The sequence below is a fragment of the Danio rerio genome, chromosome 14 (genome assembly GCF_049306965.1).
Source record: "Danio rerio strain Tuebingen ecotype United States chromosome 14, GRCz12tu, whole genome shotgun sequence".
NCBI lineage: Eukaryota > Metazoa > Chordata > Actinopteri > Cypriniformes > Danionidae > Danio > Danio rerio.
Window position 1 is genome coordinate 20,970,356 of NC_133189.1, and position 16,799 is coordinate 20,987,154.

Below are 16,799 nucleotides of genomic sequence, written 5' to 3' on the forward strand. Positions count from 1 at the left end.
TGTAGTGGTATCTTCATGGATCAGATTTGTACCTTTGATAAAGGTAAAATACTGTATTTGCAGGTTTTTAAAACCAAAGGTACATTTTTGTTTTCCATGGTACAAATCATGTCCTTAAAAGGTACAAACTGCAAAGGTACATTTTTTTTACTTTGTCTTAAGGTACAATTCTGTCGCATAAAAAGGTACTGCCCTAGTGACAATGGTTTGTACCTTCTTTGGTACAACATTTTACCATTTATTCTGAGAGTGTATGACAATACTGATGACATTGCAATTGCTTATTACCTATACAAATGATACATTTTAAATGAAGTTTAATGTTGATATTAATCTGCAGTCAATTGCATGCATGTTTAATATATTCCGTAATCTTAAACTGGACAATAGCATCATTAAAATAAAGTGAAACTGACAAATTTTCAGGATTTTTATTTTATTTTTTTTGTCATTCATTCCTTAATTTTCCTTTGGCTTAGTCCCTTATTCATCGAGGGGTCGCCACAGTGGAATGAACCACCAACTATTCCATATGTATTATACAGGAGATGCCCTTGCAGCTGCAACACCAATTCACATTCACACAAACAAACTCATACACTATGGCCAATTTAGTTTTCCTAATTTACCCTATCGAAACTCACACGAACACGGGTAGAACATGCAAAAACCACACCGGTGGGAGGGGTTAATGGGGGTTGAGGGTGGATGGTTGGACAACTTATTTTTTCAATTAACTTAGATGAACTTAATTCTTTCACAAAGAATTATTTCACACAAACTGATTGTGTGGAACTCAACATATTTTTACAGTGTACATATGATTTGTCATCATTTTATATTTAAACAAGTGTGTGACATTATCAGCTCTATATTTATGGCTTTCCTGACAACATGTTCAGTCAGGATCATTGTACAGTGTACATGGTAAAGGCCTTAAAACATGGGTTAAGCTATCCAGTTTAAACTACCCAATCCAAAAAAAGGTCTAAAATGTGTAGGAGCAAACTAAAATAGCACACTTGATTCAACAAAAACCTTTGAATTTCGCTTTTGCTTTTGTTAACACTATCGATTAGGTTTAAGGTACAGTTTAGTGTAGGTGATATGCTGTTTTCAAACGAATCTGAGCATTAGCCTTTTTAGCACCACTCACTGGAAGAAAGAACAAAACAAAAGCATTATGAATCATTAGCAGTTTTATGTTCACCTCTTTTGGGTAAAACTGAACTTGTTTTTAGTGCCGTTTTAAATGTCCATTAAACATTTGACTTTAAAATTAATTAAAACAATAAAAATCAGCCTAATATAATTATACACTAAGTCATAAGTAGGCCCACACAGAATCTGCATGCGCAGAAATCCATAGACCAGATATTTAGCCCAACATTGAGTCTATTTATTTACTTGTGTAAATGTGTGTCATTTCACTAATATTATTGTGAGATAATAATAATCATATCAAATTGTTTATGTGATTTATTTACAATACTACTTGTATGTTATATTTTAGAAGATATATTATAAGAGAGACTTGCTTTGTTAACCAAATAAGTGGATCTAAGTGGATTGTAAACATTAAATAAAAGTTAAAAATGTACTCTTTTTAATTGAATATATCAAGTTTTTAGATATGATACTCCTGAAATCATTCCACATAAATCTGCATTTTTTTTTTTTTTACAAAATCTCAGCTTGAAATATAAAAAAAAAAATGTCCGCAAATTCTGTCTGGGCCCAGCCATAAGTTGCTAGATATGTCACAAGGCATGTACATATGTATATTCAAAAAATAGCATTTAGTTGTTTAAGATTTCAGGAGAAATAGCAGCCAGACGCTGTTGTTAAACTTCTCACATTGCCCAGATGAAAGCGTTTCCTTCTCATGTAAATTGTTAATGTGAGGCTGATTACACAACCACGCGTACAACGGACAATCAGAAACCAGCAGAAATTCTGGCTTTGTTTCATCAACGTACAACAGAATGACATGCTCTGGGAGTCCGGGATACCTGAGCTTCCCATGCGTCTCTGTTTCATTGTCTTATTCATTTACAACCGACTGAATTGCGAGGATGAATTTGTATTCCATGAGTAGGTAATTTCCCTTCCATGGGGAAATCACTGGAAGAATATACAAAAAACAAATAGCAAAATTACATTCTTTACACATGTAGGCAGGAAACTAGTTGGAATCTGACTGAGAAAGAGAAATGGCAAGAGTGATCGGTAAACTCATTTACAGGCTAAATAATAGGCTGTCAACATTTTAACAAAGACTGTCAAAAGGTTTTGATGCTCAGAACAGGCTAATAAAACATGTTTAGGTGAACACGTCAGGTTGGACTCCCTGTGGAAGATTTGCCTTCAATCACTATTAAAGGGATATTTCACAATCACGCACACACACACACACACACACACACACACACACACACACACACACACACACAAACAGACACACACACACACAAAAAAAAATACAAATAAAAATGTACTCATCCTCCATTGGTTCCAAAGCTTTATGAGTTTTTTTTTTTTTTTCTATTGTGGAAATTGTTAGCCATTGACATCCACAGCTGGTGTTAAACAATTTAATAGCTATCATTTATCAGCATTCTTTAAAATGTGTTATTGTATAAAAAAAAGGAAATTATAGTAAAAACTAGTAATTATAGAGTGAGTAAAAGTTGACAGAATTTTCATATTTGCGTGAACTCTCTCTTAAATCAGTTTTGCTAGATTGGGTGATTTTGAATTTGATTGTGCGGGAAAAAAACGGCATTGACAAATTTTTGGCGGGTTTGAAATGTAAATGTTATATGCATCTTAACAAAACATAACTGTGTACTCCTACTCCGTTCAGTTAGTAGTGACCAGTGCAAAGCACACGCAAGAGGAGGTGAAGGAAAGTTATATCAAAATCTCCCCAGACAATCTGACTTCCCTTCGCCTGCAGTAAAACTCACAGCAGTTTATCAAGACACCTTTATCGATCATTTTTGTCGCAATTGACAACAAGAACAAACAATGAAGCTTTGTCTGATTCACAAGCAGCACCTAATTATGTTTAATAAAACATATAAAATAACAAATGGGATGAATTTATAACCCATTTCAAAAGTAAAACATACTTTAATACAGAGATGCCCAAACTAAGGCCTGCGGGCCAAAGTTGGCCCATGATAACCTTTGATTTGGCCCACCATCCCATCTGAGAAGATTGATGATGAAGATGGTATCGATATCCATTCAAATTTGATGCAACCGTTTGTATGTTTGTTTGTTGAAAACTAACTAAAATTAAATGTTTCAATGAAATGGTGCAAATTCATCACATTATTATAATGCACATACAGTCACCTGACAATGCAGACACTTTAGTGAGCAAATTAAGTCAAAGGCAGATTGTGCTTGACTAGTTTATTCAGCATTGAACTACAGTGTCTTATAAATATACCTGCTAACATTTGTAAATCCGGGAGACAAGGGTGGTGGGGGTTGAGGTATTGGGTGTTGGGGGTAAGGTGTGTGAATTACAAAGCTGAGAACCGGGTATGTAACTGTACTATGCAAAGCTGTGATCGGATACTAAACTAAAGTCGGTGACCTGGGCTTACAGACTGTACCAAAAATCTTAGGACCAGGGGATGTTGGAGGGTGGGGTGTGAATTTACGGGAGTTTTCCGGGAGATAAAATAAGAATAACAAAACAGTTGGGTGACGGGAGATGTTAGCAGGCATGGTTTTAAATGTGATGGGCTGCATCTGAAACCGCCTACTACTCAGTAGGTACTGCATTTGAATTTAAACGTATTATTTGGCGATTAGAAAAGTATATGTTCTATATAGTATGAATGTGAGCGGTATAAAAGGAATTTGGATATACAAAATTTGCCATTTTGTCATTGTCACATGATCTACCCACGTCAATTGCGTCACTTCACTCCCATTCATGAATTTTCTCGCGGGGCATAATGGCATGGCACAGAATGCATGGGATGCACTTCAGAATCTCGCCAGAAGTAGCAGGTCATTCGGGTACTTCTTGCATACTGATTTTGGAATTCTATGAATTCAGACATACTACTCGGCTCCAATACTGATTTTAGCGTACTATGTAGTATGGAAGTATGCCATTTCGGACACAGCCATTGTTTATGTTTTTATTGCAATAAGTTGTCATTTAAAAAAGTTATACAGCGTTAGTTAATACGATTTAATGTAATGGTTTATATTTATTTTAAAATATTCTGAAATAATTTATGAACTTGCCCATGGTAACTTTAATGTAATAAAGTTTAATATATTTATCTTCGGCATGCGGCTCCTAATGTTTGTTTTTTGCCCCTTCATATGAAAAAGTTTGGACACCCCTGCTCTAATAGGTAGTCTAAGAGATGCAACATTAAGTGCAGTGTGGGTGAGAGAGCCAGTGTTTCCTGTGATCCACTTATGTTGTGGTTCTGTGACTGCTGGTGTTGGTTGCTGTATGGTTAAAAGTTATGACAGTTAAAATAACTTGGTTAATTTAGATTTAAATGAATCAAAATTAAATAAAATATTAATATTTAATATTTTGGACATTTTTTGTGTGCTTTTTACTCTGTTTTACTTCATATTTATCTTAATTGATACATATTCAAATGGAAACAAACCACTTTAGTGTGGAAAGCATTTAAAATTTGATGAGTTCTTAAAAGAAAACATGAAACAGCATTCACAATGTACTTCACATTTGCAATAGGATGTGTTTGTATCTCAGGAAGTGATGATGAAAAAGCTATAATGTTAGTCTATGTATATTATTAGCAAATATCTAAATAAAATAAAAGAAAAAGACGATTTTAAAGGCAGAGAGTTATTATATTTTAATGAAACTTTATGAGTGCTTTTATTGTGCACCAGATGTATTTTTTGATTAGCTTTTCTTGTATAGCAATTAATATCTAGTGTGTGTGTGTGCGCGCGTGAGGGGGGTCTTCATGCTTGCTGATTTTCCTTGTTTTATCTCTGTTGTATAACTTTCTTTAATAATAAAGTCTGTAGAAGTCACACATACACGTGTGCACTCCCTCTCTCCAGCTCACGTGAAACATCACTGTTGTGCTGCTGTCATGTCTCATGTCACTTTTTAAAGAGAGACGTAAAGCATTTTTGTATCGTCCCTGATGTTCCTGTCACCAAAACTCTTTGTGTAAACCTGTCACACCAAGAACAGGCTGCAGTGATTTGTTTACTGCCTTCAAATCAAATTGAAAAAGATGGCAAGCCAAAACTACAAAACGGGCCATTTTTCCGCAGCTGTCCTCTACATCTCCAAAAACGACTGGTGTTGCTTCCACCCAGAGAAGACCCTAAATACACAATTGTGCCAGTCAGTTGCACTCCACACACACAAAAAAAAGCCTACATTGAAAAGTTTAAAAGTAAAGTTCAAGCAATAAAAAAAAAAAAAAAATGCCATATATATTCATTCAAATCTTTAGGTTTGACAATTCTGGCAAAATCAATCACTAAGGAAACTAGAAGCAAACAAATCTCTTTCACACAATGCCAATGTTTTCATTTGGTGGATAGTGCTATATAGGGATATAGACAATGGGAATGTGGTTTCCTTTATGGAGTCTAATTACGATAATGTCACATAAAGCACCAAAGCATGTAGGTACAGTCTGCTTTATCACAGAATAGAAAGAAGCACAAAGTGGATTATATGCGCTAGTCGGTACGGACCACAAAATGTATAGAACTCTTTTGAATTAAACAGAAAACTGTACTTTAAAGCAGAGAGTTTGTATAAGTACTGGGTCTGAGTCTAATGCACTTGAGCTCAACAGCTGGATTGGAGATTGATTGAAGTAAACAGATTGTTTTGTCTGTATATATATATATATATATATATATATATATATATATATATATATATATATATATATATATATATATATATATATATATATCAGATATTTGTGTTTTGCATTCCAGTATTTATTTTGATTAATCCATTAACTTTTGCATGGCGAATACCTGCACGTGTGTGTGTGTGCACACAAAGATCCATCAGCTTTCTTAAATTGCAATCACTCTTACTGGTTGGTGATTAATGTTTCACGCACAGTGAGCAGCAAAAATAAATAATGGCATAATCATTTAAGTAATATTAGTATTTTCAATCAATAGTCAAGCATATATTTATTTTAAAACCACGAGTGAATCTGATCATGAGCCAATCGATTCTCTCTATTCACAGAAAAGGTAACAGTGGACTCTTCCTAAAGATTAGATAGAGTGAGTCATTTTCACTTGGCAGATCACAGCGAACTGATTAGTGCTGTTTCATACGATTTGTGTTTGTAGCTACATATTTGTTTGTTTTTTCTTGGTTGACCCATAACGTTATGTTAACCGTTCAGAAATTTGATGCTTTTTCATTATAACCGATTAAGCCTGGTTTATACTTCTATGTCAAATGATCAGCGTGACCCATGTTGCATGCAATGCACGTAGCCGTGTACTTCTGTGTGCTGTGTGTGTTGGTCTGCAATAACACTTCAGAAACACTAGCTGGCAGTAGGTGTTTATGTGCCTCTGTGTCGAGTTTCTTCGCTGTTTTTTTTTTTTTTTTTTCTAATAGCTATACTTAATTTACAAGTTACTTAAGCTCGCTCATTTTGAAGCTGTAAACGGCGGATGTGCAACAACTTTAATCATAAGGTAAACAAAACACATTTTCCATCCGTATATCCTTTACCGGACTCCAGACTCACTGGATCAGGCTCATGCTGCTCACACCTCTGCTTAGACTCATCAGCGCTACCAAGTCGACCAATCACAGTACTTGCGCTACACATCGTTGTGAATTTTAGTTACAATTTTTGAGAGGTACGCATCAGCGTCACTGATGGCCACAGCAGTAGCTATGCGAATAAGTGTAGGTTGCATAAATCAACATGAAATTTTGTGGCGGACAATTGTAACGATAACTTTTATTTCCTGGTTTTGTTCTGGAAATTATTTATTTACAAATTAAGCACTGGTCAAAAGCTATTTATTATTTTTCTTAAAGTAAGTCTGCTGCCTTAAAATCGACAACCTGACTTTATTTAAAAAAGTAAGTAGACCATTGCAACTAGGAAGAATTAAGTTAACTTAATTATTGTACTTAATTCATTTATTTTTGGCTTAGTCTATATTTCAGAGGTTTTCTCAGAATTTTCTCAGAAAACATATTTCTAAAGGTGTTGTTGACTTGAAAATTTCCCCAGAAAAGGCTAAAGAAATCCATATATGCAAAAAAAAACAAAAAACAAATCTAATTAGTTTACACATTAAGTTATGTGTGATAAAATTAATTGACACAGGGAAAACGTATTGAGCACCACAGCGGAATGAACCACCAACTATTCCAGCATATGTTTTACACAGCAGATGCCTTACAGCAGCAACCCAGTTCTGGCAAACACCCATACACACTCATTCAAACACACATGTAGCACATGTCTTCGAACTGTGGGGGAAACCAGAGCACCTGGAGGAAACCCATGCAAACATGGAAAGAACTCTCCGACTGGTCCAGCCAGGACTCAAAACAGTGACCTTCTTGCTGTGAGGCAACAGTGCTAACCACTTAACCACCGTGTCGCTCAAGTGCATGTACTTAATATTATTTAGGTAAAATGTTTACTCACTTTTTTTATGTAAGGTCAACTAATAGATTTAAAAGCCAATGGTTTAAGTAAAATTAACAAATCACTTTTTTTAATATTCACCAAAGTTCACAGTTTCAGCTAAAATCGTCTTTAAGTTTCTTTTGTACTGTTTATTTTGAATAACATAAGCAAATTAATAGCATAGTTTGGGTGAACTATGCTTAAAAGGCAACTTATAATGCTTAGCTATGTACACACTGCATCAAAACCATTGAGCTTATGTATGACTAATGACAAAGTGCCCAAATATTCTGAACATTATTTGTGGTCTTCAGTGTTGCGCATATTGCTGCAGCTAAACACTTCTGCGTCAAATAGAGCTGAAACAGGTGATGAGAAAACGAGAGAGACTATGTACTGTGTAATACTGAAACGTGTTCAGCCACGGACCAATGACTTTTTTTCCCTGGCTCATTTAATGGAGCTATATCACAAATAAAAAGAGGAAGAGAAAAGAAAAAAGTGTCAAATGCAGTTGTCAAGGAAACATGATCTGGCATGAGTCAAGAATTGTACATTGTGTAGTGCAATCATTAATTAGTGCAGTAGGATGTCTCGTTTACTTGGAAGCATCTCAAGAAAACCTCCGTTTGACTGCCATAAGCTTAGCCTTTCTAAACAGAGCTTCACTGCAAACAATCCATCCTGAAATGTCAAATTGAACTTAGAGTTTTACACTTACAAGAGCATTTTAAATGCCACAAACTACATAATGCTATCCTTAAAGGCAGAATACATTCAGTATAATAACACAAACACACATCTTAGATGAACATGAGAACTACTTATGAAGAATTTGTTACTGACAAAGAAACAGTACTAATATAAGCGCACCATAGGAAACCATTAAAGTGCAATAATAAACACAAGAATGTCAGCGATTGTATGAAAAAGACTAAATTATGGTCATCCCTAAGATTAAATGTGTAATTTTCAGTTAAGTATGCAAAATTTTACTCTTAAATATGTAGCTTTGAACATAATTAAATGTACAGTTGAAGTCAGAATTATTAGCCCCCGTTAATATTTTTTCCCAATTTCTCTTTAAAAGAGAGAAGATTTTTTTCAACACATTTCTAAACATAATAGTTTTAGTTACTCATTTCTAACAACTGATTTATTTTATCTTTGCCATAATGACAGTAAATAATATTGTGCAATATATTTTTCAAGACTCTTCTATACAGCTTAAAGTGACATGTAAAGGCTTAACTACTGTAGGTTGATTAGGTTAACTAAGCAGATTAGGGTAATTAGGCAAGTTATTGTATAGAGATGGTTTGTTCTGTACACTATCGAGAAAAAAAAAATAGTTTAAAGGGGCAAATAATTTTGTCTTTAAAATAGTGTTTAAAAAAAATCAAAAACTGCTTTTATTCTAGCCGAAATAAAACTAATAAGACTTTCTCCAGAAGAAAAAAAAAAAAAAAATCAGACATACTGTGAAAATTTTCTTGCTCTGTTAAAAATCATTTAGGAAAAATTTAAAAAAGAAAAAAAAAATCAAAGGGTGTTTTATAATTCTGATTTCAACATTATTGCTGAAAAAGAAGGGTGAAATTACACAGTTATGTAGCAAAAAAATTCAAATAAAATATATTCATTCATTCATTCATTTTCTTTTTGGCTTAGTCCCTTAACTAATCAGGAGTCGCCGCAGCAGAATGAACAGCTAACTTAAATAAAATATGTACTTATGTAAATTTACAAAAGATCAAACTATCACACTTAAATGTATCTTAAATGACTAAAAAATGTGCCGCTGAAAAGCTTGCTATAGCAAAAATTTAGGAAATATAGTTGATGGACATTCCGACATACACGCAAACAAAACAAAATATGAATTATTATTTTGGGGCTGAACTGTTATCTTTAATAGATAATTTCTAAACAATATATATATATATATATATATATATATATATATATATATATATATATATATATATATATATATATATATATATATATATATATATATAAATAAATATATAAAAGTAAACAAATATAATATGTAATTGAAATTGTGTAGTTTGTAATTTTTTTTGCAATTTTAAATGTATTATTTTTCTATTCCTAAAGATTTTAGGTGACCAAACTCTTATTTTAATGGATATAACTGTTTAATACAACGGTTTTCTTTAAATGCACCAAGAAATCTTGTCTATATTCACTGAAAATTTGATTAATTTTGAATGGGTGATGTACTAATTAATTATATTAATGTTAGATATATTTACAACAATAATAATTGGAGGTAGAAACAAAAATGATCTGCATATGCGCTGTCATGATTAAAACCATCACATTTCAGTATCTGCTATTCACATATCATTCAGTTTAAACAATTAAATGAAAGATAAAATGCACAATCTGTTTTTTGCAAGCATCAACGTTTCAGATGACTTAAAATGTTGTCAAAAATGCCAAATTTTAACATGACAGCAAGCAAGATACGACTTTTTGCTCAAACATGCTACAATTCCAACAAATCATCATAAAGATTATTGTGAGATTGTTACCAAACACAAAACCTTATAAATCCTTTTTTTAAGTGGAGTTCAAATGCTTAATTTCAATGTGTCAATGCAGGCCAACACACTGTGTGCATTAATTATTATGATGAAAACTCATATTTCTGCATGTATTTTTGAACAAATGTGAGCCTATGAAGCCAAAATGTTATTTTAAACATTTAAAACATGAGGCATGATGTTCAGGTTTCAGTACTCTATGTTTTCACTGAAGTACATGAGAAGGACTGTCAAGAGACTCTCCAAAGCATGATCCTGCCATCATCAAATGAAAGCAAGCTGAATTTTCTGCTTACATTTCTCTCACACACACAACATCAGCAGCAGGCAATTCAGCTAACAGTTCTGCTTCTCTTATCTGTTGCCAACTCAAGTCAAGTGACCCTCGGCATCTTAGATTAATCCCCTTTTTAAACCAGAGAAGCTACGGCCTTTGGAAACCCGAACCTTATGGCAGAGAGCAAGAGAGAGTGGTTAACTCCGTTAGTAGATTAAAAATCTACAAGACACTTCATTTTCCAAATTGTCTGCAAGAGCATTCAGGGCCTTTTATTTGAGAAGCAACTTTAACGATCAAGAAAACATGATAACACTTCTGTCAACAGAAAACAAAGAAAAGCAGAAAGAAAGAAAAGACAGAGCAAATTAGATTGGATTTTAATACCTTGACCTCAACAGGATTGCACAATGAAATTAATAACCAATATACAGATTTCTCATGACTGATATAAAATTGTATTTATTTTTATCTCTCATGGTACATTCTAATAAACAATCGTTAACTTAATTCTTCAAATAAAGACTGAATGAAACATAAGCCTTTCCCCTTTAAAAAAATCAAGCTTTCTCTCTGCAATATTAATCTGAACTGACAAACAAAATAAGATTTTAAGCTAACATGATTGAGCGTAATAATATTGCACATGAAAAGTGATATGATTCTGACCAAATCTGCCTTTTTATAAGGTGAGTTGGGTCTCACAGTCATGTCGATAAAACACAATCCTCTCCACAAAGCCAATAAATTACATCAAATGAATCATTTCCACAATGCCGCTCGCTCTATCCAGAATCATATCACGTTAATGCACACTTATTTGGTTGCATATTGTTAATAAAAAACGTTTTACAAGTTGCTCTGGGATATAAGAATAAGCAAACTGTTAGACGTGATACGCTAGGAGGCCTCACCTCGTGCAACGTGACAGTGAAAATGACATCATCACCGCCATCTATCCGCCACCAGCAGAATTCAGAATGTAACTCAGGTCAGAACAGAATTTTAGAGCTCCGGCTAAGAGCCTGCATCACTTATAGCATTCAAAATGTCCCTTGAAATTGTTAAATAGTACCAATAGTCTTTAAATAATTCTGCATAGAAAAATAAATTAAATATGAAGTTAAACTACGAATTGACTGGTGACAGTGGTCATCTTTTTTATCGATTTTTCATATTTCCACTATTTTCTTCAGATGAGACTGTTGAATTTAATTGTCGACTGTTGTAATTTACACAACTGCCCCACAAATACAAATAATGTTGACTTACAAAATAAATCCAGATACGCTTACATGGCAAGCAGCTGTTTAGTTTCTCTTGAGTTCATGAATGTCCTGTCATGTGCCATAACCAAACACTTCAAGAAGAATCACATTTCAGTAGAACAATATCAAATGGCTCTTTACAAGTAATTGGAATAATCCAAAGTGTACGGATGTTGGCTGCCAGTACCTTCAGATTTAATCAAATCCAAGAGTTTCAAGTCCCCCAAAAGTGGCAAAATATAATCCAAGAGAGGGGAGTCTGCAGTATTCCACCACTTTCAAGCATGTGCCAACTTCCAATTCTTCCACTCCATTTGATTTTGTCATCCCAAGATGCCTAAAAATACTTCCAACCAAACACAATGAAGAAGGGTCAATATGAAGTACACTCAACACCGTTTCATGACCCAATCATTTGGTAAAAAAAAACAAAGTTCAGCAGAATTTGACGGAACCCATATCAGTAGCAGCAAACTATGACTATTTTGTAAAGATACTGACTGATGTGATTCTTAATTCTTAATGGCATTACAACATAAACATGGTATGTGATTTTTATTTTTTAACACAGCCACCAATTCTAAGGGAGTTACACTTTGAGTAAATGAAATGTGTCCGGTATTCCATTGGTCATTAAGATTTGTCTTAAGGCACTTTTGTCATTACGGGACAGATGCAGATGCTGTTCTAGAATTTACTGAGGGCTGTCTGTTCCTCTAGTACTTGAAGGTAGTCTGGGGTCCCCATTTTTGCCTTTAGTTCATAATAATCACTTTTACGCTGTTCAATCACTATCTTACTGTGGTTGCCCCCTATTAATGACTTTTTCATTTTTTTGTCATGTGGTTTCTCGGGGTAACGGATCTCAAAGCCACTCACCCCTATACTGCTGAAATCCTTTTTGCTCTCCATGAAGTTGTGAAGAAACATGGTGTCTCGTCCCGGTAAGAACTCGTCCAGCTCGTCGATGGTGCTTAATCTCTTCCTGGGGTCCAGGGATAGAGAGTCCTTGTCTTGGTCTGCACTGTTGCGTAACATCATTTTCTGTCTCTCTGAGTCTATAAATTTGTAGCCTGAATCAGAGTCTCTAATTCCACACGTATGAGCTTTACTCATGTGCTCGATGGTCTGTGGGATGAAGGTCTCTCCACCCAGGTCGTCCTTGTTTGATTTGTGATTGTGCCTCCTGATCTGGAGAGGCATCGAGCCGCACTCCTGGTTGCCGAGACCCTCCTGTCTCCCTGCTGGCTTTTTGTTCCGTCTCAGCACAAAGACCAGCAGGCAGAAGGCCACAAAGACAGTGAGGATCAGTACAACCAGTATGCTCAGGATCATAATAGACAGGGGTACAGGGCCACTGGGGGGTGCCTTGCCAACTCCTGCAGGTGACAATGATGTGAGAACAGGGGTGGCACTAGTCAGGATGAAAGGAGGCCTGGCTATGAGCTTCGGGCACATGATCTCATTTTTCAGCTCTCTCAGCTCAATGTTGGAGAACTGCACTGGAGACGCACACTTGACCCCTTTGGCTGCGACCCCTTCATTCAGTTTTTCGAGCCACAGTTTCAAAGCCACTAAATCACAGGAGCATTCCCAAGGGTTGCCATCCAAGTCTATCTGAGTGAGAGATTTGAGCTGGTCTAGGACGCCACTCACAGGCAGAGTCATGAAGTGGTTGTTCTTTAGATTCAATCTGGCAAGAGAAACCCCAGCAAAGATGTACGCAGGCAAGCTTCTGAGCACATTGTTATTCAGGTACAAGAGCTGCAAATTTGGCATAGAGTCAAATGTCCCTGCTAACACCTCCTTTATGGCATTGTACTCCAAATAGAGATATTGGAGGTTACTAAGCCCAAGAAACATTTCAGGGTGCAGCTGCTCGAGCTGATTTCCATTTAGGTACAGCCTACGGAGATTGGTGAGATTTGCAAAGACACCTTTTTGGACTGTGGATATTTGATTGCTGCCCAAATGCAATAAATCTAAACCCTCAAACCCTTGGAAGTCCGTGGGACTGATATCTCGGATGTAATTGCCACTAAGATGCAATTTCTTGGCATTTGGTGGTTTAGGTATAAGATCTGCCAGGCTCTGGATGTTTCTCTCTTGACAGCTGACACTAATGCCAAAATCAGAGGGGTGAGCTTTGCACGTGCAGGGCTGGGGACAAGAAAGGGGAGGGATTCGTGTTTGATAGGACACAATTTGGCCATTTTTACCAGCTGGGTTGCCAGCGACAATACCGTTGCCATATATTTTGGAGGGATTGGTGGTTTTGGGTGCTTTGGTCACTAAAGGTGCTATGGTTGAAGGTGCCACGTTAGACATAGTTAGCCCACCCTCTGGCTGGGAGGGGGGCATCCGTACATCAAAGTCACTGCCTGTACCCATGGGGCACAGCTCCTGCTTGTTAGTCTCCTTCAAGAGTCGGCCATACAAGTCACTGGGGGTCTCACAGATGGCCTCCCCAATGAAAATGTTATAGGGCATATTTTCCAACCAAGCTTTCAAAGGTAACAAATCACAAGTGCAATTCCACGGGTTGTCATCCAACTGCAATTCCACTATGCGCCCAATGTGCTCCAGAACCCCAAGATAAGGAAGCTTCTGTATCCTATTCCCTCTTATGTCCAAGTGAGTAAGGGAGGCGAATCGGAAAATGTTCTCAGGTAGGCTTTGAATTAGATTGTCATTTAAAATGAGAACCTTCAGTTTATGTAATTTGTTGAAGGCTCCTTTCTCAATAAACTTGATTAAATTGTAGTCAGCCTGGAGGTATTCCAAGTTTTCAATCCCTCGGAAAGTGTCAGCACGTAGCTCTTTTAACTCATTGTTATTTAAGTGCAACTGTTTCAAAGCACTGAGCCCCACAAAGGCCCCTCCCTCAATGTTCTGGAGTTTGTTGTTCCCCAGCTGGAGTGAGACTGCGTGTGTGAAATTCACAAAAGAGTTGGGGTAAAGGATGTACAAAAGGTTGTTCTGGAAATTCAAATGGTAGAGGCTGGATGCTGGCGGATGCAGCTGTGTAGGTCTGTACACAGTTATTTTCTCACAGTTCACATAGAGGACGTTCTCGATGGACATGCAGGAGCAAGCGCTGCAGGTCTCAGCTCTGAGGTCCGAATCCAAGTCACAAAATGAACCCGATATGGAAAAGGCCAACAGAACAAGCAGCAGCATTTTGCCTTTTACAAATCCCCCAGTAAACCATTTAGAAACCTTAGAGGGGGGAAAAACAAACAAACAATCAAAACACATGCCTATTTCCCATTGATTCACAGAGCTAATGCCACAATCTTACAGCAGGGGTGTTTAGAAAGCCCTCTGCACATACAAAGAAGTTGGAAAACCTGTTATGTGCATTTTGGATTAAAAAAAAAGGGAGCCAACCATGAAAATAAATTATTTTGTATGTTCAAGCACAACAATTGTTTAAAATGCAATTTTAATAGACTGCCGTAGTGTGATAACACCGCAATGAATGTATGCATCAGCGTTTTTTCTTTTTTTTTTCTTTTTTTGCGCGTGTATGTGTGTGTGCTTCAGTGAATCGATGAGGGAAAAAAAGTCTCTGGCCATCGCATACAGAAGACAGCATTATCCTCCTCATGAAACCATTATTTTTAATAGGGTGAATCTAGATAATGATGATGAATTCTTAAGCTTTGCCAACAAACATTTTAATAAATAAAAATAATAATAATTGAACACTCACCGGCAATGTTCATTTATCCTCCTTTTCAGATTACACCGGACATTGGGAACGCCAAGAGAGGGACTATTCCCATTCAGTCAGGTTCAAATTTCAGTCTCAGCCTCTCTCGTCAAGCTCCACTTGTACAAAACATATAATGTGTCATAAAATCCCAAGGTTATTGAGCTCTTTTGAGGCATCTCAAACACTGCGCTGCGTATTTGCGCTGAAGAATGAAATCGTTTCAAACCCGAAGTGGAAATGGAGAAACGGCAAGTGGCAAATTTGGATGCAAAACAAGTCCAACATTCTTCCGTTGAATGAACTGAACATCAGTTTGGAGGCTATTTGAACGGACAGTTCGCTCAACAGTTCGGAAGAGGGGAGAAAAAATAAATAAATAAAAAACTGATACAGATCTTAATAAATTAATCGCAACAATCCATCGCGCGTCGCGGCTCAACCCGATTGCCGAAAATCGGAAACCGACTCCAGTTGAATTCCTGCCTCTTCTTGGGATTATGCAAGTTGCGAGATAAGAGGAAAAAAGAAACTACGTGCTCTGATGTCAGTCCGACGAGGAAATTAATAATTCAGCTGTGTAAAATACGCTCGAAAAAGAGATGCCACTCTACGCCTCATCATTAAAATAAGTGTTGTTGGTGCAGTCCTCGTCCGGATAATGAGACCAGTCTTATAAACCAACTATTCCATCTCTTCTTCTTCTAAGTATGTTGGTTTTGTTGCTGCATTGAGCTTCCCACACTGTGAAGCGGGAGGAGAGAAAATGCAGAGATGCAGAGAGAGGGAGAGAGGGGGTGAGAGAGGAGGAGAGAGAGAGAGAGCAATGGAAAGGCAGCGGGAGAAAGCGAGGAGAGCGCGCGAGGGGAGGGGGGTTAACAGGGCGAAAATATTAAGAAACAAAATTCAACTTCAGTCACCTCTTAAACATTCGATAGCAAACATTATAAAGCGTTCTGCTAGTGTCTTTCATTGCGGGAACTCAGAAAATGTTGGCGCGTAATCTTTATTTGGATCCTGGCCAGTTTGTGCGAGCAAAACAGATTTCCTGATAGCAGCGCGTGAGGATTAATCTCCTGTTATTTTATTTTATGTCTTTATTCTTCATTTTACAGCATTTCTGTCACAGGTGTGAGCGTGCTTGCATGCGAAAAAGAATCAATCGCGTTAAAAGGGAGAGAATATTAAGGAAGAAAATTCAACTTGAGATGTCACTTAACAGTGAACATTATAAAGCTCTTTTTTTCTCTCTCCCTGTCGTGTCTTTGGTTGAGGGATCTCTGGAAATGGTGA

The 16,799-nt window shown here is 36.4% G+C and overlaps 1 protein-coding gene across 2 annotated transcripts; it reads right to left on the bottom strand.

The window, feature by feature from the left end:
- Positions 1-10,880: 10,880 nt before the first annotated feature.
- Positions 10,881-16,254, bottom strand: slitrk4 (SLIT and NTRK-like family, member 4). 2 transcript variants are annotated; one of them, XM_021481146.3, is made up of 3 exons: positions 15,507-16,254; positions 12,671-15,010; positions 10,881-12,137 (listed from the first exon to the last, which is right to left on the bottom strand). In XM_021481146.3, the coding sequence occupies exons 2-3, from the start codon at positions 14,969-14,971 to the stop codon at positions 12,129-12,131; spliced, it is 2,310 nt and encodes a 769-aa protein (XP_021336821.1). In that variant the 5' UTR covers positions 14,972-15,010; positions 15,507-16,254; the 3' UTR covers positions 10,881-12,128. The 2 variants fall into 2 exon arrangements, with proteins under 2 accessions (XP_021336821.1, XP_021336820.1); XM_021481145.3 differs by lacking the exon at positions 10,881-12,137 and having other exon boundaries at positions 12,350-15,010.
- Positions 16,255-16,799: the final 545 nt, after the last annotated feature.